The sequence below is a fragment of the Macaca fascicularis genome, chromosome 17 (assembly GCF_037993035.2).
Source record: "Macaca fascicularis isolate 582-1 chromosome 17, T2T-MFA8v1.1".
NCBI classification, from domain to species: Eukaryota; Metazoa; Chordata; class Mammalia; order Primates; family Cercopithecidae; genus Macaca; species Macaca fascicularis.
Genome location: NC_088391.1, coordinates 62,804,857 through 62,830,063, shown reverse-complemented (window position 1 = coordinate 62,830,063; position 25,207 = coordinate 62,804,857). Strand labels below are relative to the sequence as shown.

The 25,207-nt window shown below is 36.8% G+C and overlaps 1 protein-coding gene and 1 pseudogene across 2 annotated transcripts in view; one reads left to right on the top strand and one right to left on the bottom strand.

Moving 5' to 3' along the window:
- Positions 1–409: 409 nt before the first annotated feature.
- Positions 410–25,207, top strand: part of DACH1 (dachshund family transcription factor 1) — a 435,030-nt gene continuing 410,232 nt past the window's right edge. For both annotated transcript variants that reach the window (XM_015439332.3, XM_005585987.4), the window contains exon 1: positions 410–1,693. In XM_015439332.3, coding sequence (XP_015294818.3) covers positions 843–1,693 — 851 coding nt within the window. In that variant the 5' untranslated portion in view covers positions 410–842. The remainder of the gene's footprint in view (positions 1,694–25,207) is intronic.
- Positions 21,639–21,974, bottom strand: LOC102137574 (large ribosomal subunit protein eL33 pseudogene; annotated as a pseudogene).

The following is a 25,207-nucleotide window of genomic DNA, read 5'->3' as shown; positions in this document are numbered from 1 at the left end:
GGCGATTGTTAAGAAGCTTTGGAAAAAATTACCAGTCGCCGCGAACGAAATGGAATGTGAGACATGCAATCTAACGGTAGTAGTAGAAGAGAAGTAGATGATCTCCCTCTTCTTTTCCGATCGCCACTTCTGTGTCCCTGGCTTTTCCTCTCCGTCCCTCCCACAGTTTCTTTCCGTATCCTCCCCCTCCCCTCCTCCTTTTCTCGCACGCTCCCTTTCCAGTGTCTCGCGCTCTCGGAGTCTCTGCTCCGAGTTCCTGGTTGGATAATTTGGGTTAATACTAGTGAGTGAGGTTTTTGCGGCTTCAAAGGGTATTTCAAGTTTCCGGAGCTCCTCCCCTCTGCACCGTGTGACAACAACAACTCGTCCAGCCGGCAGCCTGCACTTTTCAGCTCATTTTCTCTCTGTCATTCCCCTCTCAATCTTTGATCAATGTACTTGCCAGGGAGAGCCCAAGTCCTTCAAACCTCCTCCTTTTCACCTTCATCCTTAACTTTGTGCTAGACCGGGACCCACACAACAACAGCCGACCCTCCCCCCTTTCCCCCCCAAACCAGCCCTCGATCCCAGCCCCCGGAGAGGACTCGCATTTCGACTTGCGGGACACTTTTGTGCGTTTCTCTCCAGAGCGCCTCTCGTGCTCGCCCCTCCTGCGCTCTCTCTTTATTACCTTCACCTCCTTTTCTCCCCCTTCTCTCCCTTTCTCCTTCTCGTTCTCTCCTGGAGTTGTTGTTGTTGCCCCCCTCGCTCCTTCTCCCCCCTTTTTTCCCCTTCCCCTCCCGGGGGTGTGTGGCAACTTTTCCCCTCGTTTCTCCTCCGTCTGTTTCCCCTTATATGTGACCATGGCAGTGCCGGCGGCTTTGATCCCTCCGACCCAGCTGGTCCCCCCTCAACCCCCAATCTCCACGTCTGCTTCCTCCTCTGGCACCACCACCTCCACCTCCTCGGCGACTTCGTCTCCGGCTCCTTCCATCGGACCCCCGGCGTCCTCTGGGCCAACTCTGTTCCGCCCGGAGCCCATTGCTTCGGCGGCGGCGGCGGCCACAGTCACCTCCACCGGCGGCGGCGGCGGCGGCGGCGGCAGCGGAGGCGGCGGCGGCAGCGGCGGCAACGGAGGCGGCGGTGGCGGCGGCGGCGGTGGCAGCAACTGCAACCCCAGCCTGGCGGCCGCGAGCAACGGCAGCGGCGGCGGCGGCGGCGGCGGCATCAGCGCTGGCGGCGGCGTCGCCTCCAGCACCCCCATCAACGCGAACACCGGCAGCAGCAGCAGCAGCAGTAGCAGCAGCAGCAGCAGCAGCAGCAGTAGTAGTAGCAGCAGCAGTAGCAGCAGCAGCTGCGGCCCCCTCCCCGGGAAACCCGTGTACTCAACCCCGTCCCCAGTGGAAAACACCCCCCAGAATAATGAGTGCAAAATGGTGGATCTGAGGGGGGCCAAAGTGGCTTCCTTCACGGTGGAGGGCTGCGAGCTGATCTGCCTGCCCCAGGCTTTCGACCTGTTCCTGAAGCACTTGGTGGGGGGCTTGCACACGGTCTACACCAAGCTGAAGCGGCTGGAGATCACGCCGGTGGTGTGCAATGTGGAACAGGTTCGCATCCTGAGGGGACTGGGCGCCATCCAGCCAGGAGTGAACCGCTGCAAACTCATCTCCAGGAAGGACTTCGAGACCCTCTATAATGACTGCACCAACGCAAGGTGAGTCGCGGGGGATAGCCCCCGCCACCCGGGCCCCTTCCCACCCGCCTGCTCGCCCTGCCCTCGCTCCCTTCCCGGCGCCGCTCGCTCTGCGCGCCCGCGAGCCGCGCGCCCCGGCGAGCGCGGCCCTCTCCTCTCCTGCTCGGGGTTCGCCAGCCGCGCCCGACCCCTGAGAAGCTGGCACCTCACCCTGCCCAGACCTCGCTCTTCGGCCCGGTCCGCCCCTTGCCCAGTGGGTCCCGGGGATGGGCTGCTGTGGGACGCGGGAAAAGCCGAGCCTCGGGGCGGAGGGGACGAGCCGGAGGAGGAAGGCGTCTTTCCTGGAGCCATAGCCCCCTGCCCCGGGCGCGCGGGCGCCTGGAGACCCCTCTCAGCGCTGCCGTCCGCGTTCGTGCGCTCCCTAGGACCTGGGTTCCACCGCCCGCTTCCCAGCACCGACAGGGCTGATCTGTGGCGCCGAGCGCCGTCCCAGGGGCGGGGAGAGGTCGTGACCTGCTCCGCAGGGCTCGGGGAGCGGGGAGACGCGCTCCGGGTGAGGGGCCCGCTGGGAAAGGCGAGGGAGCGGGCCAGCACCCAAGGAGGGCACTTTGAGGTCGGGAGGGAAATGACCCGCGAGGCTGAGAGACCGGGGCCATCCCGGGGGATGAGCTCCGGGGAGCTGAGCTCCGAAGCCCGGAGGGGAAGCCCGTCGAGGGGAGGGGTCTGTGTGTTCGCGCATGTGTGCGTGTGTCCGCGTGTGAGTGAGTGCGTGTGCAAAGGAAATAAAGGGGTGCGGTGGCCCCGGGGCAGATGCGAGGGCAACCAGCAGGTTTTCTTCGGTAGGGGGAGGTGACCGAGTGCCCGAGACTCAATGGAAGCTGAACTGGAGAGATTAGGAAGGAAAGCCACGAAGCGCGCTCTCTCTCGATCTCTCTCTCTGTCTCTTTCTCTCCAAAGTGTGTTTTCTTTCTTTCTTTCTCTTTTCTTAAAGGTTAGTAGCTTAAGCAGCGAGCAGGTGCACACTTTGCACTGGAATGCTGAGCGGGCCTGATACTCTGTTCCTTGGCTTCCCCAGCCCAGCAGAGCGCGCGCACCGAGGAGGCGGCGGGACCGGTCCCCAGCCAGACCAGTTTTATGCTAATGAACGCTCAGTGGGGGAGGATCTACCGAGAGGGGGCGGGAGTGGGGCAACTTGTCAGTTTCGGGTTAGAGATGATCATTCCACCCCCTTTCACAGCTCCGCTTTGTCCCCACGGTTCGCTGCAAGGAAGTGCAGAGGCAAAAGTTCAGAGTGGGATTCCGGGAGAAAGAGAATAGGGAAAGTTGAAGACCTGAAGCGGGCACGTGGGAACTGCGCGCAAAATTTGCGCGGAAACTTCGGTGCCCTCCAAATAAGTTTGAAGATTGAGAGAAGGAGCGGAGTTGGTGTGTGCCCCCGCAGAGACAGGGAAACTTAGGTGGAAGGGAAGTGTAATAAGGAGACCAGAAGGAAATTGTGTTGAAAAAGCGCTAGCTCTTTTTCCATGGAGAAAGACTTCTCGCCTTGTGCCCGAGAAGGCTGAGAAAAGAAAAAGATTCGAATTCCAGTCCAGCAAATGTCCTATCCTGACCTAGCCAGAAATTCTTTTCCGTGTTTAGGTACCCTTCGTTCCATGGGACATGGGTGTGTTTGGGCTTTGAACCTTCGACTATTTGGGGGTAAATGCTCTGTGTGTGTGTGTGTGTGTGTGTGTGTGTGTGTGTGTGTGTGTGTATGCGCGCGCGCCCAAATGTATGGACAGGTGGCAGTAAAGATGGGGGGTAGTGGGGGTTGCGGAAGCAAGATCACTAAATGTCATTTACTCAGATAATTGGAGCTCTTGGTCGTGCAGAATATAAAATATTTGCCCCAAATCTATTTGAATCAGGTCAGAAAAATTGTTCTGGAGTTGCGAAGAAAGCTAGGTGAAATTTGAAGCTAGTTCAGATATGATAGTTATAAAATTGTCTGCCTATCCAGTAAATTGGTGAATCGCTACTGTTTTTTTTCCTCCTTAGTAATCAAACATCTACTCTCCTCGGAATCCTCTTTATGTGTTTCTTACAACACACTAGATACTAGATAATTAAAGTCCATTTCACATACACATACGTAAACACACAAAATTGCTGGAGAAAACTTCCTTCAGTGACTGCATTATAATAAGTGTTATAATCAGTGTTAAACTTGATTTATTCACTGAATTTTTGCCTAGATTTTAAGTCCTCACCATGTGGTTGGAGAATATTCTTAAAGTTATTAACTAAATTTTTTTTTCAAGTTTTTTTTCCTCCTGAGGTTAACAACAGATCTGGAGTTTAAACTTGCAGAGCCAAGATAAGTCAAATACAGTGGAACTGTTTATCTCTTCACAAATATCTCATCACTACTGTAATTATGTTTCAATCACCTGGCCTTAATAATTTGCAATTACATGTGTTGCTCTAAAACCCTATTTCAAGTTATGTTTAAGTTAAAGGCAGTAAGTTTGTTTATTTAGTATTGAATTTGATCATATGTCAACTAAAAAAAGCTTACTCTAACTTAAATACATGCAATATTGTAGTAATTAACTTGAGAAGGTGTTTAGTTGCAAATACTTACCTTGATTTTCCTAACTCTGCCACTGATTGAAGAAATTGAGAACTTGTAATGGAACTCTCTTTCACCAAATATACTGTTTACCTTATATTATTATTTTTAATGATTATAATAAGCATTATTGTCTTATTTCTTACCTTTGAAAGCTTTGAAATGTTTTGCATCTTGCATTTATAAAATTTTGATTACTTTTTCACTCAAGTCCAGTTTATATCTTTGCTATGAAGAACCTTATTTATTCACCTAGATGTATTGATTTATTTCACTTTGGTTTCTTTTTCCTCTAGCTACTTGACAGGCTAAGGGAGTAATTTATGTAGAGTATAAGAGAAGCTGAGCAAGAAGGGAAACTATATAAAAGTACTATATATACACCCATATATGTGTGTATATAATTTATACATGTACATGTTATAATTTATATAAAATGAGAAACATCAAATCTTAGCACTCTCAGCTTTTTACAGAATCTATATCTCTCTCTTAATAGCATGGAATAATAATACCAGGGATTTTGAGGAACCAAAATGATGTTACAGAAAAGTAAGGTTCATAAACTTGCTCAAAGTTTCTCAGTAAGTTAGTAGCAAATCTTAGAGTGGATTTAATTTGCTTGGGGCTATTGCATTAGTATGCTATCTATGAAAACTAGAATAAATGTTGAAGCCATCTGTCATTACCACAAGGAGATGAAAAAGAGACTATCACCTGCTAGACAGTAAAGCTAAAAAATAAAGGTCTCAAAACATGAAAGAAACCTAAGGAAATATATTTAAAAGTTGTCAAAGGGCAAAGTCTGTCCTTGATCAGCTTCCTCCAATTATTATTTTAAAACTAAACATTAGTTGCATGAACTTGGCTGTTGCAACAGAGGTCAGTTAATTAACTGCTTACCATTAAATAACAACAACAAAAAAAGAAAAGTAATTATGTACACGGTCAAATCTCTGTTTGTATGAGTCAGTTCCCTTTTTGTAGATTTGGGTTAGGATTCAATTTTCCATGAATCCAGGTTTTAAAAAAGCGACCCTGTTTTATTATGTTATCTAAAATATTCATTTCTTTTATTATTGAAGATAATTTTGTCTCAGGATCTTTCAAACAAGATTGTGATGTAGGTTCTAAGTAACCCTAGATTTGAGGAGTATTTAACTTAAGTAGATTCCAGTTATTCTTATATATTTTATAGGTGCATATATATATTCACAAACAGAATTCTTTTGTCTTAAAATACCATCCATGGACAAAATATTGAAAGAATTTTATGTTTCCGTAGTAATATATGAATGAAATTGTAGTGTAAGAAGTACAAAATATTTTCCAATTCTTCACTCTATTTTTTTTTTTTTTTTTTGGTTAGGAGTTTTAATAAAGATGGCAAACCGAACCAGTCTATATTTATTTAACATTTGCCCTGTTGCCTGCTTTTCAGTGACACAGACTTATGCATTGATATAGAAAGTTTAACACAAATATAGATTCACTTCTAACAGATAATTACAATACTTGGCACAGAGAAATTAAAAGAATTGCTTCAAATGAAGAGACTCTGCTTTTGAAGTTTTTGTATTGCAGTAGATTAGTGCTTCCAATAACGCCTAATGTCTCATTTTATATCATTTCAAAAGAATAGGGCATAATTAGAAGACTAAAGCTTAAATATGAAAGTTTGCTTGGTCCCACAACTTATTTCTGTATGCTTTAAAAGTGTTAGCAAATTACACTTTAATAACTAGTATATGAATAAAATATAAGAATATTCTAACCTAGAATTTACCTTGTTAAATCAAATTATACTGCAGGATATAAGTTGTTGAGTTATTTGGATAATCTCTTTCAAACCTGTTGTTTTTCTGGGAGTTAGTCTCTCATAACATCGTAGTTATTTTTGTTAAAAGTGAACATGGTTATGATGATACTTTACTTTCTGAACTCCACATTTAATGCTCTGATGTAAGAAATTTGATTTGCACATATAATATTTTGTTTTGTGAAGCTTCAAACATTATATAAAATAAACTACACGACAGGGTTTTTTCCTCCAGAAAAATTCTGGTATTCACATTTGACACATGATTTTAAAATCTTCATTTTTTTAGTCCAAATCTGCTTTTTTTTTTTTGGATTATTCTACTAAATTTCACGTCAATTACTTGGACAAATATTAGCCACCCTCTTTTTGCCTCACTACATCCCCCAACTCCCTGAGATGTGACACCCTATATTGACTAAAGTCTTGGCAGGATTTGAGCATAAATCACTCTTGTCTTTGGCGATTTACTACGTGTGATTCAATAGCATACGAAAACATAATATGCTTTATTGTTTCTCATTTGATGTTTTGTTTTTAGAATATAAGTAGCAGTTGTAAATTAGCTTAATGTGCAACCAAATAGTTGTTATTTTAAGAACAATTTGTGTTTTAACTATCAATTAGTATTATTTTATCTTTCCAAGTTATTTTACTAAATTACTTCATACAATTGCTTTTGTCAGTCAAGTAACATAGTCATTTAGATTGCATTGTATTAGCAACATAGAAAACAACTATTGCAAAATATAATAGGAAATTAAACTCTCACAGGTTGTAAACTGTCTCCCTTTGAATCCTTGTCTGAAGAAATTAGTTTGAACTATGCCTTCTAAATAGGTACAGGTGAGTCATTCGGATTTCATTAAACATTTTTATTTTAAGGGTTTTGTTACTTGGTTCTTTTAAAAAGTTAAACTTTGTTTGAAATTATCTTTCAAGTATTTCCTTTTCAGCTTGTTCACCAAAAACAACAACAACAAAAAGTCACATCACGTTATATATCTTTAGAATAACAGGAAATGTAAAAATTGATATTATTGGCTTGGGTATTTAAAAATGTAATTAAGATAAAGTTTTATCATTTTATGTTTGAATTGTTATAAAAATAGAATGACCTTAGCATATGTCAGCATGTGCTATTTTCTTACTGAGGTAATGCATTGTGATTGGCCAGTTTGAGAGATGTATATGTGCGTGCGTGCGTGTGTGTGTGTGTGTGTGTACACACATGTGTCTAAATACTACATATTACATGTAGTATATTAATAGATGTATATAGTATATGTAGTTTGAATATTCTAGCTAAGAATACAATTATATTTTCAGGCTTTGGGACTGCATTAAGGAGACCCTTCTCTATTATGTTTGTTATGTTCAATAATTAAATTTTTAATGAAGAAAACTATGAATTAAAAGCCCACCTAATGGAGCTCAGATAAGTGTAATAGCAAAGGCTCTGATCTGCACAGATAATGTACATCTCAGGCATAGCAAGGCTATGTGCAAACATTTTGTTCAAATTTCTTGTTTCCGTCTTTTCAATTTGCCAAAAATATTTCTAGTAAAAAGTAATTTTTGCTATTGTGGCTGTCTCATAACTAACTTTTATTTGCTGATATTTGCTTTTTAGCAAATGTCACATACAGGAATGACTTCATTAGGATAGTATGTTAGTTTACCAAATTATTGCTTTGGAAAACAAGAATACCAAGGATAAGATATTTATATTTGGCCCACTAATTAGTTATTATTAGATTAACTGATGGATTACTTTATTTGTTATACCTATTTTTTTTAGGGCGGCTTCTGAGAATTTGTTAAGAGTGTATGCAGTGTTGCTAGTTTTAGGCAGCTAATAATTATCTTTATATACAAATGTACAAATGACAATGAAAAGAATTTTCAATCCACTATAAATTAGTTATTAGACAATCAATAAAAAGGTCATTATTTTTCAAATTAATGATACAATTAAAATTAGTTTAATGAATAGCAGATAAATGTCCAATTTAAAAATATATGTCACATCATGTATAATGACCCAAATCACCACTTGACCCAAAGTCAAGGACCTTGAACCAAATGCATTTAAAATGTATTGGTTTATTTGGACATAGATTTCCTTTATAAGAGAAAAGCATTCAAATTCACCCATTAAAAAAAAAATCATCTTTCATTCTTTCTAAATTGAACACTACATTTGCCAATGACTGCATTGTTTAAAAGGTGTGGTCCTTTTGCTTTCTGATCCAAATTGGCTTGGAATCGATCCAGGATTTCAAGCTGGGATTCTTCTGCACATTTAAATGTATGTGACTTGATTGGAAGTTGTCAAAGACAACTCATTAAACTGGAAATCTCACTATGTCATTGTTTAATTGGTCTTTTTTTGTTGTTATAAGTATATTGAAGTGTCGTAAACTACAAGCACAGCAACACACTGAATAGCCAGTTACTTATTTAAAAAGTTTTAGAGAATGGTGATTGATACTGAGAGAGACACAGAGAGAGAGAGAGAGAGAGAGAGAGAGAGACAGAGAGACAGAGAGAGAGAGTACTTAACTGAAGCATCTATAACAATGTATTATATAGGTTGAATACAATACCTGGAATACATTACATTTTTCTAGCAGGAAGTCAAAGTGAAATAAGCCAGGCACAGAAAGACAAATACTGCATGATATCACTTACATGTGGAATTTTAAAAAGTTGAACTCATAGATCCAGAGAGTAGAATGGTGGTTACCAGGGGCTGGAGAGCTGTTGGTCTAAGGTTACAAAATTTCAGTTAGATAGGGAGAAAAATTTGTACAACGTGGTGATTATATTTTCTATGATTTGAAAAATATAAATAAATATACTTTGATTTGTCTGTAAGTAGATCTTTAAGAATCCTGCAGTGGATTTTGAAAATAGCCTATATCTTTGACAAAAAAAAAATATGGATATACTTTTAAAGCATGATTTTCATGAAGCAAATACTGCAATAAGCCACATAGTATATTGGTTGATGTTGATTGGTAACATTGAATAATTGAGAAATGTTTTTGTTTCCTTAGCATATATGAATGGTATATGAGCGGTATATGAGTGGTAAACATGAAGTATTAAAAAGTCACAGTGTTAAATGATCTTTGAATTTGTATGGTATCAAATGTTTCTAAATAATTAGATTGCCTTTCCAGTTACAACAGGAAAAAAATAACCTTATTTTTCTTCAAGGGCAAACAAAATATATCTTAAGAAAGAAAGTGTGCTAGTTGAAAGGGAGATATTTTATGGAAGCATATAGAAGCATTTGCAGTAAATACTTACTAATTCCATTTAAGGGACACTGGTCATTTCTTAAGTAAAGGCAATGAAAATAAATCTCTAGAATATATTAACTAAGAAATACTGTATTACATTCACTTATCAGGCAGATGGAGTATTTTGTTAAAATCTGAAACTGTATCCTGATATTTTATTAATAGCAACAGTAAATAGGCTGTTATATTCATAATGTTATATTTTAAAAACATATTGTTTATGTATGAACAAAGTAAATCACTTAAGTTATACCAAATCTTTGAACCCATCATAGTTCTGCTAAAATATACTGATGCATTCAACAGTATTACTTTCCATTTTATGTTTCAAATTTAGGATTTTTATTTAACTTGATTCTTCAAAATGATATTATCTTCTTGAGTTAGGCACTTACAGTTATTTAACTATTAACTTACAGTTAAATAGTGCCTTTTGATTTTAAAAGAGTAAACTGGAACACTTTCATTTTTCATATTACCTGTCACACATTTTATATGAGGATGGATGTTCTTGTGTGTGCAACAAGTGTAAAATTTTTATCAGTAATTTAGAGAATCCTGTGGTGGATTTTTTTATATGTATTAGCATTAGCTCATTTGTACTCTATAATTATGCTTTAAATAATTGTCATACATTTGGTAGAAAAGCCTTTACATACATGTATATATGTTGTGTAGGAATACATTCACACAGACACATGCAAACATACATACACACCTGTAGGATATAAGGCCACAGGACAAATAACTTAGGAAATTACAGTTGGCTTTAATTTTACCTTTTTGTAATTCATAAAAACATGAAACAATACATGAAAAAACAGTTCCTATTTTACTGAATTACAACAGAAAAAATAGAATTAATTTTAGAGTTAAAGAAGTAGTTTATACTTAAATATTTTAAATATTTAATATTTAAGGCTATATGGTTATTAGGGCAGTGATTAAAAACGTAGCTTAATTTTCCTAAACCTTTTTTATGATAATGTACTTTAAATTATCTGTTTAAAAACATATGTATAATAATTATTTTATTTGTATAAATTAGATATTAAATGATTATTAGAATCTGTACATTATTAAATGACACTAAATGTGCTTGATGCCCTTGGTCTATTTCTTTTATTGGTTTATTTCATTGCTTCTTGCACTTAGAGCAAGCATATCCTTTAGAATCAGTGAATAAATGATAGGAAAACAATTTCATAACATAAAGGAAAAGAGACTCTTCTAAAAGCTTTGCCATCAATGAAATGAGTTAGGAATGAGGTCAGTGGGTTAATCTGCAGGTCTACATAAGGAGATGTGTATTACCACTTCTTGCAGTGGACTGTAATTGTCTTTGAAAACACCTAGTAAAGATCCAGTTAAATTGAAATAAATTACTTTCTCAATAATTCCATGGCATATGTCAAGTCATTACGTCATCGGTAAGAGTGCAAGCATGCATACATTTTTTTGCAATGTAGAAAGATGCTTATAAAACAGTGATGACTTAAAAGTTTCTGCTTCATCTAAAGCTTATGGAATTAAAAAAATCTTTGTAAAAATATAAAACCTTGTACACAGTATTTGGTAAAAAGTTCATCTTTGCATTTAGATATTTACATAAATACAAATATTTCACATTACTTTTTGCATCTTCTGGTAGGAAAAAGTATAAGTAAGTAAAATAGTTTCAAAATATTTTATGATTGTCATTTCTGACACCTTTATTCTTACCCTCTAAGAATGCTCTGATAAGTTTATACTGTAATCAAAGATGAATATATGTCTGCAGTTCACTGATTGTTTTCTTACACACTGTTGACAGTATGGTACATGCAGATTTGAACTTGTAGCCAGGAACAGTGCTTCCATGCTTCAAATTGCCAAAAGATCCCCAGGGACAGAAAGTTGACCTGCTTTTATGAAACTATAGAATTACATTTATACAAGTTACCCCATGGGAAAGGAATGAACTGATCTCAATTCAAACCTTAATATTGGAGCCTTCTGGGTCAAATTTGATTTTTCTTTCTGTTAACACCTGTTTGGCTACCATATTTAGTACCTTGATATTCTTAGGAAATTAAAAAAATATTATTCATCAGTGATACTTCACAGTTCAGCCAAAGTGCCATCAAAATTTTGCAGCTATTTAAGTTTTCTCATGCTATTAAAATGTTACTTTTTAAAGCAAAATTCTTCTTTTTATGTATACATTCTAGATTTAAGGAGTTTAAACAGAAATTTATTTAGAAATATAAACAATTATTTTGTACTTTTTAATCAATTTCTTTTTACTAATGAGTCAGTCCAAGTAGGAGAAGAAACTTTTTCAGGACATTTTCCTAGTTATAACATTTCCAAATAAGGATTTTTCTAGGAATATATTTAATTTTTCTTACAGTCACATTTTAAATGCTTATGTACCTAATTTTGCTTTTAGTTGGACCATCTGACAGGGTTTCCAGAATGCTGCTTTTGCTACTACTAATAATAAATGAAGGTGGTCACTGATAAACTGGATGCATAAAAGATATTTTTATTTTAGCTGGATTCACTTTACTTATGTGAAATGGGCTTAAGTTGGACAACTGAAGTTAACAGTTTGTTCCAAATAAAGAAGAATTTAGGTGTGTAGTAGTTTGCTTAATTTCTGGACTGTGCTATGTCATATAAGTGCAAATGGATAACTAATATAAATGGGTAAGGTCATAGCATCTCTACTTGTTTGACAGTATTAAATGACTACCATTAGATTATAGAATCAAGACCTACTTCTCCATATAGAATGACTTGTTCTCAATGTTATATACACAAAAAACATCTTATAGATGGTAAGGCAACACATGTATATGCTGTTACAATTATGATGTTTAAATAATTCCATCATTGGGTTTTGAAATTGAGGTGAGCAAATTCCTTTTCAAATTAAAAATTAAAAATAATTCCAAAGACTTTTTACTTTTTTCTCACTTGACATTGAATAAACCTTTTGGATAAGTGGTTATTGGTTATTTCCCAATCAGAACCAAACATAAAAGTCCCTAATAATAATTATACTAAATCAATTCTTGGAATAGAGGAAAAATATTAAAATTGCCGATGGAAGGTATACCACTTTCCTTACTATCATAAGTCATGATCATCTAGGAAAAACTCTTTGGAGTTTTAAACATGCATTGTTTATTCTTTTTCTGTTGGCTGCTAAGTGTCAAGAAAACCCACAAACACTTATTTTCACTGTAAATGAAAAAACATTTTTTCTGCCTTGACCTTATACTTACCATTTCAATGAAGATGAAAAATCATATCAGTTCTTTGGCTGTTTCCTAGTATCACTTGATGCCGAATTTATAAAATACCAATATTTAATTATATACCTAATTTCATTTAAAAGTTTACCCCAACTAGTTTCATGGTGATTTAACATGGCTACTGCACTCTACTCTCTCTGTGATGGAAGGAAGGAAAGTAGGTAGATCATAAGATCATTATGCTGGTCTTAGAAATAATCTATTTCAGAAAAGGCAACCTAATCTGACTTTTGTAATGGTGATGATATGAAGTTTCTATGACCTTTTTTGTCTTTCAGAGGCACTTTCTAGCTCTCTTTCCAATAATGATTGATGTTACACACCACATGAACTGGAAATAAAGACACATTAAAAACTTTTGCTATAAAATGCATGAGAGGAGAGGGGAAGTTTTATTTTGTAGCCAATCCTCTGAAAGTAGAGTAATCCTTATTACTGCACAGAATTGTACACAATACTCAAAATAGGAAGCTTTTAGACACCAAACTGAATTTCATCTTCTTGAATACTCTTATCATCCAAATTATCATCATAACCCACCTTTATTTTTTTTTGAAACTCTAGTGAAATTGTGCATGAAATAGAAACATTTTGCCATGAAATTTACCTATAAACATCTAGCCAAAAACAGGCCAAAATCTGGATTTTTGAGCTATTGATATTTAGAACAGACCTCTTAAATTCAAATTTGTGAAATATAATACAATTGTATTTAATTACAGTATTTTATTCCAAGCTTAGGAAATAAAATTAAAATGGCATATTTGATCTGGAGTAAACTTTTTGCTCTTTTTTTTTTGGAGAGTGGGTTAAATAAGGGCCCATGACAGGAATGCTGTTTGTTTTTCACAAAAGTTGTTTGTGATTTCAGGTACCCTTGGGAAATCTCTTGATCAGTTTCACATCTGTTCCTGTCAAAGTGGGTGCTAAGATACCGGTCACCCAGCAACCATGTCCAAGAGGGAATTGGGCCGATAATAACTTCAAAAAGGAATGACAGATGCTAGATTAGGATGAAAGACAAAACGCATGAAAAATGAGCTTGTTAGAATCAAAAATTTGTTCAAGCACCTTTATGTAAATTAAATGAATATTGAATATTTGCATGCAGTAATTTCTACTTTTTCATTTGATTGAAAAGAAAAGAATAGTGCATTTAAACTCACAAATGTGACTTCTTTCTTTTGTACTAATTAACATACAAAGCAGAATCTCTTTTTAAAAAATCAGATTAGCCACCTGGGTTCTTAGAGCTCCACTAAGTATATTACAATGTTTTTCTTACGAAAATGGTACTTTTAAAGAGGACTTGGTTTATCTAATTTTTAAATAATAAACAGTGCCATGTGCATTAGGATTATTTTAGATGAATATAAATCCATTTCTTGAGAAAGCCTTTCCAAAGTAACCTTATCCTGTTGTCCTTGAAATTGGTTAATGTACATTAATAAAAGATCACTCAAGATGAGTTCACACCAAAAGCACAGGCTTCTCATTGACTGGTTAAATAACAATGCATTAAAGTAAAGCAGAGTGGTGTGCCCTAAAAGAAAGTAGGCAGAAAGATCTCTTCAAAATTTAAGATGCTCTTTGATACATTACCAGTTTTTCTATTGAACTGTTCAAATACTAATCAGAATTTAGAAGAGCCTGATAAAATGTAGTGATTGAGAGAGGTTTCTGAGTCTTGGTTTAGCAATGTCTAATGTGGTCACGTAGAGAAATTGATTTTCTTCAGAAATTAATTAATTTTTCATATCGCCCTAAGCTGCAGTTAAAAAGAGTGCATACTTGTCTGTTTTTTCCAGAAATATTGCCTAATCATATTAATACCATTGCCCCAAGGATGAAAAGATAATTGTACAAATGCATTTGGAAATATGTATCACTGAGTATTTATGATTAAATTATGCAAATGACCCAGCTCTCATCCTTTCCAGACCCAGATTGTCTAATTAGGATTGATATGCTGAATAGATGTTCCAGAATTTGAATACAAGCATGTCCAAGGAGCAGAAAATTGGAAATGACAAGGCTGAAATCCAAAGAAAAGTGTCTTTCGTTTCTATACTTTGTTAATGTGCTGTTAGTAGTTGAGGGTTTTTTCCCTCCCTTTGGCTATTTTGTGACTCATCTGTCCTTATTACAAACAAGTATGCAAAACGAATTGAACTTTAGCCAATAGCATTTTATTTGTATTTGGTGCTTATTTAAAAATAATCTCTTGGTCATTCAAAGGGAACATCACTATTCCTTTGCTCCAAACAATGTAAACTTACCCTTAATTGGGTGGCTTTTTAAAAAAACTTCCTCTGAATTAGGATCATAGCTTTATTTCAAAGCTAGTTCTCTAAACTTAATGGTACACCAGGACAGTATTTTCTAAGGATATGCTTCTTGAATCTATAGTTCATTTGTTCATTCATTCACTTAAATGCTTGTCTTCTTGTAGTTGGAGAACACTGTTTAAGCAACAGTTCTGATTAGGAAAAAAAAAAAAAAAAAGCAGCACTTTAAATGTAACAATGTTTGAATTTGAGATCCTCAGCAGGCTTTCTCCCTCATTGATTACACTCATTCATCTCAGATGGAGGGGTGGTCGCGAAGAGCAAGGAAGGGACTGAACTGTCAGGACTCCAGCCTTTGTTAAGCAGCGGGTAGTCACTGCCTCTGAACTCGGCTGGCTCCTGCTTCCCATCTGCAGGATGATGGATTGCTATGTTTAATACATTTCAGCTTTTGTCTGTCATAGTGTGGACAGACAGTACTATCAGTGATTTCAACAGTGATTAGAAAACCGTTTCAAACCACTCCTATTGGCCAGACAGCTTCCAGGAATGTTTGATGAAACATACTCATTGGTACTCTCGCCATGTAAATGTGTAGTTTAACTAGGCAGAGATTGTACACTCACTGTTTAAATGGCTGCAGTAGCCCACTGAGAATGACTAGACTACGTATCAATTTTTAAACAAAATGCACAAGACAATTTTAAGAATCTTTGGGGTCTCAAACTAAAAATTCATCCCAAGTAGTCCCAAGTTTCAGATGAATTTGTATTCTTTATATAGTAACAACATGTGCTTGATGGCAGGACTGTATTCCATAGACTATGATTTCAGTTGTTGCTATACTCATCAGTATTGAGCTATCTAGCGATATTGGGGTGGTGGTTAGAATGTGAGGACTACGTGAAAGCAGTAAGACATGACTTGGCATGTGCTATGCTGGGATTTGCTGAGCTCTGGGGGCTTTGTGGTTCACAAGTCCAAAGGGTGAATGATTTCAACAACAAGAAGGCCACTATATACCAGCTCAGTATTCTCCCTAGAGTGTCTTATTCTATTTATAAAACTGCTGCTAAGAAAATACAATTAACTAAAGGAAAAGAAACTATTCTTTTAAGCCATTAAGAATATAGGCAAAGTTTTATTTCAAGAATAGGACATAATAAATAAATCAAAATGGCCAATAACATCATTATTTACTAGTTATAATGTAATATACTAATTGTAATGTAAATTATAATGTAAACTATAAAATGTATTTAAACATGAAGTTTTAACTGTAGCAGTAAATAGGTAATTATTAAAATAGTAATCCAACCAAAGTTTTGAAACAAAAACCTAAATCAGGAGAAGCTACTTGCCTTTGATTAGTTTCTATTAAGAAGAAGGTTAAAGAAAAAGTTTATGTGGTCAACAGCAAATGTCTGATGAGAATAATAACTTCAGATCTTAGATTATATTTCCTCTTACTGATGTTCTGACACTGAAAAATGTTCACCTGTAATTCTTTCAGTAAAGATTTCTGGTCTTGAATATGTGATTGTAAGCATACTCATGGACGTACATATCACAGCACAAATGTGCACACACATGTTGCATTTCTTTTGAACCAGTACAATAGCTAAAGCTTTTGTCATTTGACATTGCTTATTTGGTAATAAGGATAGGTTGTATTGTACCTCCTGAAAGAGTTATAAAAATATTCACATATTTTACAAATTGTCTTGTTCATTGTTGCATTTTAAAGTTATTGAAATAATGCTCAGCTTAAAAGTTGCGCATTCATTCAGCATATTCCAAAGCATTCATTTGTCAGAGTAACTCAAAGACAGTGGCCATATGTACTTTTGTATAGAAATTATATAACTGGGCTTAAGTAAATCTGAATTTTTAAATCCAAACTTTTCACAATTTATATAGCACATATATAGTAAATTAATGTATTTCTCCTCAACATTTTTGTACTGAATAATCATGTGTGGTTTTTAAACTGTTAATAGTAGAATATTAAGTAGTCTCTTATTGACTTTATTGTTGTGCATCGGGGGTGGGCAAGGAAGTGGCAAAGTGTTCATTCTTTTAGAGACGGATACGGTATAGAAGGAAGCTATTAGCAGGTCACATCTCTCCAAATAACTGTTGGGAGGGAGGAATCTTCTATCAAGTCAAAGGGAAATGCGTAGCTTAGACTACTGGAATTAAGGTTCCTGGCCTTGCACTCCTAGTGGAAGGTTGCATGGAAGAGCCCAAAGGTGTTGAGTAGTACTCTGTTTTAAAGTAGAGTTATCTCATGAAATGAACATAAATTACTCTGTTACATTCCTTCTCTAACTATTTGTTAACAAATTTTAAGGAGATAGCTAGTAATCAGTAGGGACTTAGGGTATCTTGGCTGGGAGATAAACTTTAACAAGAGGAAGGAACATTTGTACCAAATGTACTGATGTATACCTATGAGAGCTATAGATCCTTCCCCAACATATTATAGGAAATATAAGTGCTTGGCAAATTCAAATGTATATTTTGTCTACAGATGTACCTGTTTGGGCTGTTCAACTGGATCTTGTGCAACATTAGGAGTGTAAGCGTATGTATACATTTGTGTGTACATATGTCTGGATGTACACTGTAGGTTGCCAACTCTTGTTATACACATTGTTAGTCTTATGTTTAGTTAGGCACCATAATTACAAAGTAATACAAGTCATTTGTCTTACTGCAGTTAAATAAAGAAAAAATATCTGCTAGAAACTAAATGAATGAGTTTCTCATGAAGCTAAATGAATGAGTTTGATACCTGGAAATGTTTCAGAGTGGAAGAATATTAGAGACCTCTGATCTGCTTTCTCCGTCTCTAGTACAGTGGCTTCCGCATGTGTGCACAGCAGCTCTGGTCTTAGTGTCTAGCTATTAGTATTTGGTAGATCCATAGATGCGGGAGAAATAAGAAGTCAGGCCAGCAGGTTCAACTTCTATTTCTCAGTAGCTTCCTATAATGATTCCACCTCTAATGAGGTGAGTTACTACTGCATGAAAAAGGAGAACAAAGGGTTTTGGCCATCTTAGCTAATAAATCACATTGACTGCCTGGCTGATCAGATCAATTGTGCATAAATCAGTGCTTTACAGAGTCTTTTTTTTTTTTTTTTTTTTGAGAGGAGTCTCGCTGTGTCGCCCAGGCTGGAGTGCAGTGGCGCAATCTTGGCTCACGGCAAGCTCCACCTCCCGGGTTCAGGCCATTCTCCCTCCTCAGCCTCCCGTGTAGCTGGTACTAAAGGCGCCCGCCACCGCACCCGGCTAATTTTTTGTATTTTTAGTACAGACGGGGTTTCACCGTGTTAGTCAGGATGGTCTCAATCTCCTGACTTCCTGATCCGCCCGTCTCGGCCTCCCAAAGTGCTGGGATTACAGGCGTGAGCTACTGCGCCCGGCCTAAAGAGTCTTAAAATAAGATTCTACCAAGACCAATCGATCCACAGGCTTGTGTAAGGGCAGGTCTCTTGCCCATAGCAAACTATATAGGAGTTCACAGTATTGAGATTGTTATATGCTGTCAAATGTTGAAATGAATGTTTCGGATCTGACGGTGTGTAAAATAGTTGTGACTGTCAATTGAAATATTCTCATCTCCTCCAGTTCACACTTGTTACTTAAGGTAGCAAGAAAATTTAATTATCAATACATATACAAAAACTCAGTTTTTAAAGCATTAGCAACAAGTATAATTTTTAGGAAATGTTTTCCACAAAAATATCATTATGTTATTTCAAAAGAAATTGTCATTAATATCCAAGGGAAGTATTTTATTATCACAATACCTCTAGATTTTAGATTAACTAATGTATAGACACCGTAGAGTCATAAGAAGAGTCAGGAAACTTGATTTTAGGTTCCAAGTATGTGAATTGCCTGGGTGAGAGATGTTGGATTAGTCAAGCTGAAACTCCAGATTCTCAAATATAAAGTGGGCATAATGCTGATAAGTTTTCTCCTGATTTCAAAAGGTTGTGAAGGTAGGAATGCGATTAGTTATCTGAAAGTACTGCAGAAATTTTAAGGTGTGTTTCAAGAGTTGTCATCTGGGCCAGGTGAGGTACCTCACACCTGTAATCTCAGCATTTGGGGATTACAGACCAGTTGTAATCCCAGCATTTTGGGATTACAGACCATCCTTGGCAACATAGTGAGACCCCCCGACATCTGTACAAAAGAAATTTTTTTTTAATTAGCCAGGCTACTTGGGAGGCTGAGACAGGAGGATTGCTTGAGCCTGGGAGGTCGAGGCTCTGCAGTGAGCTGTGATAATGCCACCGCACTCCAGTCTGGGTGACAGAGTGAGACTGTGTTTACACAAAAAAAAAAAAAAAAAAAAGTTGTTACCTGTTTAGAATTCTCAACTGAATTTTTAAAACTCTCTTACCAGAAGAGCTTACAAAGCATGAAGAAAAATCTATTTTTGTTCTTGCTATCACAATTTGCTTTTCTTTCTAAGGAAATACCAATTAAACTGTAATAATTTAAAAGAAGTTGTGAACTCTAAAAAATTACAAGGTCCTTATATACATATAACATTTATTAAAATTTTATTAATTTTAACTTTCAAAGAAAATTTGAATGATAGATTAACATGGTTAAATTTTTGAGAAGCAAGATAAGACAAACATAGTCATAGCATATGTAAAAGAAATATCATTTTGGGGGGGATAATGGCTTCAATATCTATAGTAACTGTCATGCAATTCTCTGTGAAAACAGGAGATTCTATAGAAGATTATAGTGGGTATTGTCGAATCTTTGATTTCTTTTTAAGTAGGCTAGAGCATTCTAGGATGGCTAAGTCTCCAGAATTTTCTTAAACTAAATACAAAATTTATAATTATTCTGTAACAAGTGTCTCCGAACACAGTGATTTTGAGACATGTGACCAAGCATCTCGAGATCCCCTAAATGATTATTTTCTGTAGTCTCCCATTTTGAAAATAAATTTGAGATAGGCATTCAACCATTTAACAAAAACTTGGTGCCTGTCCAATATTTTGTGAACTCATCAGTATAATATAATATTACCTATATCAGAATACTATTGTTCTTCCTTTGTCAGTTATTTATTGCAGTGTCTTATGTTAATACACATTGTTTCTCCCTTATTATATTGTGAAATGTAGTAGGTTGTTAAAATCAGATCTAATTGATTTTCTCCAGGGCATTTGGCTACAGAAGCATCTCATGTCTAAAATTCACCACAGGAAGAGAAATTCAGGTGGATTTCTTTTGTTGCATTTTCACTTATGTATTAAAAAATGTAAGCTATTTTTTGATCACTGTTAAAATTTTAAAATGCTGTTATATACTTGCTGGTAGAAGATGATATCACGATTTTTCAAAGTCATAAGTAGACTTTACAACTTGAATGAATTCAGTTTCTCGTAACTAAGAGTTACTTCCTTGGGATTATTGTGGTGTATAGTTTTGTATCTATTTGTGCTAAAACCCTCAGATACTTTCTAGCACATAGTAGGCACTCATTATAAATGCAATAGACTCATAAGAATTTTGTTTGCATATTATCGAATTACTTGCAAATGTTCTTATGAAATTCATAATTTGGGGCATTTTGATTATGACCAAGAAATTAAAATAGGAATGCAAATACATATATTTTAGATTTTTATATGAAATAAAAACAAACAAATGAAAATATACATAACACTAGTTCTTAGGTATATTATAAGATATCTAATTCCTGGATGCTTTCCATATGCTTATGGTAGTTTAAGCATAAACATATAGACTTCATATATGTATATACTCATATGATTTTATAGTGTTGAGGTTTTATCTTTACCTTTATTATTATTAATTAAGGTTTGTCTATCAGATTAGTTATGAAAGGTCACCAAATGCATCATTTTTGAAGTATCTAAACATTTGAATTGAGTGGTCAGACTAAAACTAAGACTATATGTATTTGCAGTTTGATAATTACATGCTACTATTTTTAGTGTTTAGTATTTGATAGGGATCATATTAAGTGTTTAGGTATGTGGTCACCTTCTCTCCCAGTGACAGCTATCAGAAATAGGTTCTAACTATTACTTTTAAAGATGAGGGCACTAAAGATCAGAGCAGTTAGTTTACTTGCTTAAGGTTTCACTGCTAGTACCTGACAAGTAGAGGTAATAGAACCCAACAAATCTCATTCTGAAACTTTTATTTCCTATTATATTGTCCTATTCAAATAGTACTTAACCAAAGGCTATTATCTATCAATCAATCAATCAATCAATCAATCAATCATCTACCTACCTACCTATGGAAGAGTCTGGCCCTGTCACTCAGGCTGAGTGCAGTGGCGCGATCTCGGCTCACTGCCACATCCACCTCCTGGCTTCAAGTGATTCTCGGGCCTCAGCCTCCTGAGTAGCTGGGATTACAGGTGCGCGTCACCGCTACGGGCTTATTTTTCTAATTTTAGTAGAGACGGGATTTCACCATGTTGGGCAGGCTGCTCTCTGGACTCCTGACCTCAAGTGATCCACTGGCCTCAGCTTCCCAAAGTGCTGGGATTACAGGCGTGAAGCACCACACCCGGCGGATTTGACAAATAGACTTTGATTTATTTACTTTTCGTTAGTCTAAATCTTTGAGGGGTACAGCATCACATGGATTCTGTGTCCAATGGCCTTAGCAGGAAGATTGCTTTGGAATTTAGCATGAACCATGCCACTGTTTCCGTGCGCCTGAGTGAATCTTCCTCAGATGACTCTGGTTTGGTTTGGTTTGCTGCCAGGAGTCACTGTGCTGTTCTTTGCTTTGTGTACTTAAGCACATCTCTTGCCTAAATACAATTCAGTTTCTTCTTGGGCATAAACACCTGCAATTTTGAGAAGAATGAGCTCCCTTTGGATCTGGAGACCCACTCCGCTTATAGCCAGCAAAAACATGGCCTTCGACCACGGCCTTCCAGACATACTCTCTTTTAGAAGTCCTGTTCCCAGTAGGCCCCGTAGGCTCCAAGATGGCGGGAAAAGACTGAAAAATGTTAACGAGTTCGTTATCATCATAGGGACGCTTATCACACAACAAACAGTACAGATAAGGTCATAATTTGCTTATAAGATAAAATTTAAAATTGTAGTGTTAATTTATTAATCTTATTTATATCTTTAGATCAGTGGTCCTCAGTGGGGAGAAGGTAATACATAAGGATACTGGATTATTGTCTATTATAATTCCAGTCCTTTCTTGACAAATTCGAGTTCACGCTCCATACTTATTTCATAATTCCATCTCCATAATACTGTCAGAGTAAGCTATTTTGATTATGGTTTGTATATAATTCCCTATTCATTTAAATAGGTTGTTTTCAATAGCTTAAAAACCATTTAACCAGACATATAATTGGGGTTTAAACATTATTTTATGGTAAATAAAGACTACGGTAGGCAGTTTGTAATAAAGTTTCTTTCCAGTTTTTAGACTGATATGTAACTATGGCAAGTTTGGGCGTAGGGACTTTTTCTTCACATGCTGTCATCTAGAATCAGCTTCATCATCCCATGTCAATGACTCACTTGTATAAGTTCTTCCATCCAGTTAGTTTGCCATTTTTTTGATGTCTTTAGGTTATTATTATTTATTTTCACAGCCAAAAAGTATTATAGTTTGGTACTTGGCATCCTCATATTGCACATGAATAACTTGTTTATCGCATTGGCACACTTTCATGATGTGCAAATTCCTTGGTGGGGTAATTCTTAACCTTGCCCATCTGTGTTTATTCACTTTATTTATAGTAACATTTTTAGAAAATTGACATATAACAATTGCACATATTTATGGGGTACATAATGATGTTTTGATACATGTGATCAGGGTAATTACCATATCCATCATCTCAAACATTTATTTCTTGATGTTGGGAACATTAATCTTCCTTCTAGCTATTTGAAACTATATCCCATATTATTAACTATATGTACCCTATAGTGCTATGGAACACTAGAACTGACTCCTCTTATTTAACTGTAATTTTGTGTCCTTTGGCAAATCTCTTCCTCTTCCCTCCTTTCTCCTGCCCTTCCCAGCCTTTAGTATCCACTGTTCTACTTTTTACTTCTGTGACATCAACTTTTTGAAGCTTCCACATGAGTGAGAACATGTAGTGTTTACCTTTCTCTTTCTGTCTTACTACATTTAACATAATATACTCCAGTTCTATCCATGCTGCCTTGAATGAGAGGATTTCATTCTTTTTTATGGTTGAATATTGTTCCACATTTTCTTTAATCAAGTGTGGGTAGTAACAGTTTTTCACCAGGTTAGTTATTATATGGGGAAAGTGCTGGAAGTCTTGTTAAGGTAAGGCGTTAACGGTGGTATAGCTAAATTTTGTGGTTTTTTTCTGTTATTTCTGTTAATGTGTAGTATCTCATCAATGTCATGTCAAAGTCTTGAATCACAAAAGATCATGTATAAATGATATATTGCATCAATTAAAAACAAAAAAGTATTATTTCTTACTCATTTAGGAGAAGAGGTACAGTATTTCTATATAATATGTAGCAATGACTCCCCTCTTTTTAATGGTGGTTTGTTGAATTACATCAACTGTATGTTGAAAAGGTGGGCTACATCCTGATGTTTCTAATTTTTTTTGCTTCTACTCATGATTGAACCTATTGGTGGATGACTAAATGCATGGATTCATTGCCAACTCCTGCCTTGCTTGCCTGTCTAGGATTACCTGTACTATTTATGCATAACCTTATGTCATTTCAAACTAACAGTATTTTGTGAAACTAACTAAATTCATGGAAACCTCAGTAGTTGAGCCTTAAAACCATAATTTTAAGCATACCAGAATCACTCAGTTCTAAATTCTATTAATGGATGCTCTTGGAAGTCTCAAATCTTTACTTTTTCTTTCGTCACTTTTAGTGCTAAGATTCAGGCGAGGGGCCCTTCTGTGGGAAAATAAGGATATGCTGAAGGAAGTAGTGCCATTTTCATTTCCTCTAGGGACTTCTGTCTTAATGGGCTGGCTTTGTCCTTTTTCTCCTATGCAGTTTGATTCTTTGCATTTATGACTTCCCTAGGGCAATAATTTGCAATGCTTTGCAAATAGTATGCTCATTTAAATATTGATAAGGAATAAATGTTCCTAGTTTAAGCAATGGGCAAAGCTGCCTGTAACCGGCACCATAAACATATCCTCCTAAATGACCCTGATACAATGCATGGTTTGCGCACTTTCCTTTGGTTCAATGTACATCAAAGAGTGTTGCACGTGGAGCTTGGTATATAATACATTTGAAGTGAACTTTCAGCCTCCCTTGCATGTGTTTAATAAACAAGAAAAGCTTCTTGAAGAATTGTAAACTTCAGTCTAGTGTGGAAAATTTGGAACATAGAGTACTATCATTTTTCAAAATCCAATAGAATCCTAGAAGTATCAGTACTATGCTTTAAATAACATTCATGATTGGGCACAGTGGCTCACACCTGTAATCCCAGCATTTTGGGAGGTTGAGGTGGGCAGATTGTTTGAGCCCTGGAGTTCAAGACCAGTCTAAGCAACATAGTGAAGCCCTGTCTCTATAAAATACAAAAATACAAAAAAAAAAAAAAAAAAAATATTAGCCAGGCACCTGTGGTCCCAGCTACTAGAGAGGCTGAGGGGAGAGGATTTGTTGATCCCAGAGGTTGAGGTTGTGGTGAGCTGTGCCACTGCACTCCAACCTGGGTGACAGGGTAAGACCCTGTCTCAAATGAATAATAAATAAATAAGTAACATGCAGTACATTTAAAAATAACTTAAAGAGTGTAATTCGATTGTTTGTGACTCAAAGGATAAATGCTTGAGTGGATGGGTACCCCATTCTCCATCAAATCTTGTGATTTCATGGCATTCACATGTTTTAGGTTTCAGAAAATATATAGCTGCCAGCAACATGAAGGTTACCCTATTTAGGTTTCTTCTAAAACATACAATAAAATATGGGATACCCCATTCTCCAAAAAATATGCTTTTTTCACATTGCATGCCTGTATCAAAACATCTAATGTATATACCTACTATATACCCATAAAAATTAAAAAAATAATAAAAAATAAAAATAACATTCAGGTAATGCAAAAAAGAACTCATACACATTTTTCATAGTGCAGTGGTTTCAATATATAAATGATAGAAGTGTGTCTC